The 3,648-nt window shown below is 33.2% G+C and overlaps 1 protein-coding gene across 1 annotated transcript; it reads left to right on the top strand.

Annotated features, from left to right (window-relative positions):
• The first annotated feature begins 694 nt into the window (after nt 1-694).
• On the top strand, nt 695-1,627 carry LOC141519657 (olfactory receptor 4C15-like). Its single transcript, XM_074231834.1, has one exon. It carries the CDS (start codon nt 695-697, stop codon nt 1,625-1,627), a length of 933 nt encoding a protein of 310 aa, XP_074087935.1.
• Nucleotides 1,628-3,648: the final 2,021 nt, after the last annotated feature.

The following is a 3,648-nucleotide window of genomic DNA, read 5'->3' as shown; positions in this document are numbered from 1 at the left end:
AAATAAATTCATATACAAATAGGTTTCTAACTCTTGAAAGAAGGCATAAGTGAAACATTTATTATATATTCCAGTGGCAATAATACAGGAAAAACAGCTAAATTAGGGGTGACTTAATTAGTACGAAGGACAAAAACCTTGTAGTCTGAGACATCAAATTGAATAAGGACAAATGTAAAAATATGGCATGGATTTTAAAAAAGAATTATTCAGGTAAGTAGAAAATAAGGGAAATAAGAATAAAGAGCACTGGGGATGGAGAAAAAGGACATTGATGATCTGAATTTAATCCAAGTTCAATGCATGAACAAACTATATAACACTCCAGAAGAATCACTTGATTTTAGGCTACCTCAGAAGACATTGGACAATGAGTTGCTATATTGACTGTACATTGCTGAAATATTTTGTGGAATATCATATCATTTCTGTAAATTTTATTTTAAGGTGGAATTGGTGAAGGAGTGAAGGTAAAGAAGAGGGAAATCTGAATCACACAGGGTCTCCTGTTATTATGTCTGAAGACATATTGAAGGAATGGTTGTAATGAATACTGCCACATTCTGTGTAAATATCATATATGCTGACATATTTGTTTATCTTTTGAACATTTTCTGAAATATTACTTGTTAACAACACTTCTTGCTGTTTTCTTCAGTTACTCAATGATCAATAGTCACTTAGATCCTTTAGAATGGATAATCAAAGTTGTGTGACAGAGTTCATTCTACTGGGACTTTCACAGAACATTTTGGTTCAAAAAATGTCATTTGTTATATTCTTAGCTTTCTACCTTGCAACTGTTGTGGGGAATTTGTTTATTGTTGTGACCATCATCTGTACCCCTTCTCTTATGGGTTCCCCTATGTACTTCTTCCTTGCCTTTCTGTCTTTCCTGGATGCCTGCTTCTCCTCTGTCATTGCGCCCAAAGTTATCATAGACACTCTCTATGAAAGGAAATCAATATCCTTCCAAGGTTGTATGGGTCAGATTTTTGCTGAACATTTCTTAGCAGGTGTTGAGATTATTGTCCTCACGTCCATGGCCTATGACAGGTATGTGGCTATCTGTAAGCCCCTGCACTATATGACCATCATGAATCGGCACCTGTGCTTGTTGCTGGTGGGTGTAGCCTGGGCAGGAGGCTTCTTGCACTCCATGATTCAGATATTTTTCCTGCTTCCATTACCCTTTTGTGGTCCTAATGTAATTAATCACTTTATGTGTGACTTGTACCAGTTGCTGGAACTTGCCTGTATAGACACCCACATGCTTGGTCTGATGGTTGTGGCCAACAGTGGCTTTATCTGTTTTTTCAATTTTTGCCTGTTGCTTATCTCATATGTTGTCATTCTCCACTCTCTAAGGACACACAGCACAGCGGCACGTCGTAAAGCCCTTTTTACTTGTGGCTCCCACGTTACAGTTGTGGTCTTATTTTTTGTTCCATGTATATTTGAATATACAAGACCTCCCACTACTTTCTCTTTTGACAAAATGGTGGCAATATTTTACAGCTTTCTAACTCCTTTGTTGAATCCATTGATCTACACATTTAGAAATACAGAAATGAAAAACGCCATGAAGAAAATGTGGAGCAAAACTGTGAATAATGTTGAAGGATAAATATTTTTAGGAATTTTCTTAAAGACAAGTTATATGTCTTGACTTGACATGTCACAAACTCAAAATAATAAAATTAATATATAAAAGTATTATTTTTATTCTATTTTAAAATTTATTTATTTTAAAACTATTTTTCCCATAAGTTACATTGAAGTTGATTTTAGGAGCATTGCCAGCAATATGTTGCTGCCTGGAACACTGATAAAGATTAATATCAATTTTAAGTTACCAAGAAGCATAAGAGATGTAGCTTAAAAAACTTAAAAACAAAAATTACAATGACAGAAAACAATAAACTTCTCAAATTAAAGGAAATTAATTATTCATACTATTCATTTGTAAGAAATTAAATTATAGTAATGCATTATTTCCAAAGAATTTGGACATACATATAACACACTGTAATGTTGAATTTAACTATTAACAAAACAAATGGATTTCAATAAAGAACATTACTTTATTTACTAGTTTAAAAGACTTTATAGGTGAACAGGATACACTATAAGATTGTTATTTATGCACACAAGCAAAACAATGCATTCATTAGAAAATCAAATTATCATGAAAAAGAAAAATTTATATTTTCCTCTATCTTTATTTCTAGGTTTTTTTTTCTCTTTTTTTGTTCTCTTCTTTTAAAAAAAAAAACCTCAATTTGACTAAGCAATATTACAACAAGGAAAACCGATTCTGTTTAAATATCTAAAGACAGATAATACATTGTAGCAAATGACATAAAAAGTAAAAAAAGAACAGATTATCTAAATTGAAGAATGAGATAATGAAATAAGATAGAACAGAAATGGGGGGGGGAAATCAGTGGATATTATAACATGCCACTGGAAAATACTACCTCCTAAGACTTAAAAAAAGGCTTTTTTTGTTCTTGTTGCTATTACTCTATCATCATTCCAATGTACACATGAGAGATTATGAAGAAGGTATAGTCATTTAAAATTGGAATATCTAGTGAAATTCTGTCCTCTATGAAAGCCATAGAAAGAATGAATAAAGATCCATAATCATACGAAGCAATTTGGTCTCATGACCTAATAAAGAATTCATTTTTAGAAGTAGAATTTAAATTTTAGGTTATTTGAGGAATGATGTAAAGGGGTCTATTAGACCAATTTATTGTAATGGGGCACTGAAAATGAATGTCAGTCAAATCAAGTAGATTGAATGGTAAGGAACTGTGCACATTTGTTTGTGTGTATGTGTGTGTGTGTGTGTGTGTGTGTGTGTGTGTGTGTGTGTGACAGAGAGAGAGACAGAGAGACAGAGAGACAGAGACAGAGAGACAGAGAGACAGAGAGACAGAGAGAACCAGAGAGACAGAGAGAGAGAGAAGAGCCACAAACAGATAGAAAGACAGCTAGAAAGACAGAGACAGAGACAGAGTCAGAGTGAAAGAGAGTGACAGAGAATGGGGGAGTGAAAGTTTGACAGAAAGACAGACAAACAGACAGAAAGAAGAGGAAATTAAATTCAAATTTAGATTGGGCAGATCACCAGGACAGAGAGAATGTTAATAGCAAGAAAGGGATTAGTGAAAGCAAAACAAGCAAAGGCACACCAGAAAAATTATAAGTTAAAATCATATTTGGAAATAGTACACAATAATTGATTGTGGAAGAATAAAATAATGAATATAATACACTTGAGGATTCAGCAAGATGCAGGCTCATAGGTATTATGCCTCTATCACTTGATAGTCATATGCCTTTGGGTGGACTAGTGGTACCAAGGCAAAAATTTAATGTCCATGTGACTTGGGAAACTGTATTAGAATTTATTCAGTAAATATTTATTCCATCGCTGATAGTTACTAATTGTGAAACCTCGAATGCCATTTAAAGTTTCCAAGATAATTTCCCTCTCTTTAATATTATCATTTCAGATTAGTTACCTAAAGCTCAAAGAGAGAGAATTTTCTACATTGGAAAAAAATTCTGTCATTACTGTGAGTATTCATTGGAAGTCATATGGCTTAAACTTAAAAAAATGAGAAAATCATAAGA

The sequence above is a fragment of the Macrotis lagotis genome, chromosome 3 (assembly GCF_037893015.1).
Source record: "Macrotis lagotis isolate mMagLag1 chromosome 3, bilby.v1.9.chrom.fasta, whole genome shotgun sequence".
Classification (NCBI taxonomy): Eukaryota; Metazoa; Chordata; class Mammalia; order Peramelemorphia; family Peramelidae; genus Macrotis; species Macrotis lagotis.
This window is presented reverse-complemented; position numbering and strand designations above follow the sequence as displayed.

Excerpts from the sequence above, each read along its gene's own strand:
- LOC141519657 (XM_074231834.1), top strand. The coding sequence starts at position 695 with ATGGATAATCAAAGTTGTGTGACAGAGTTCATTCTACTGGGACTTTCA.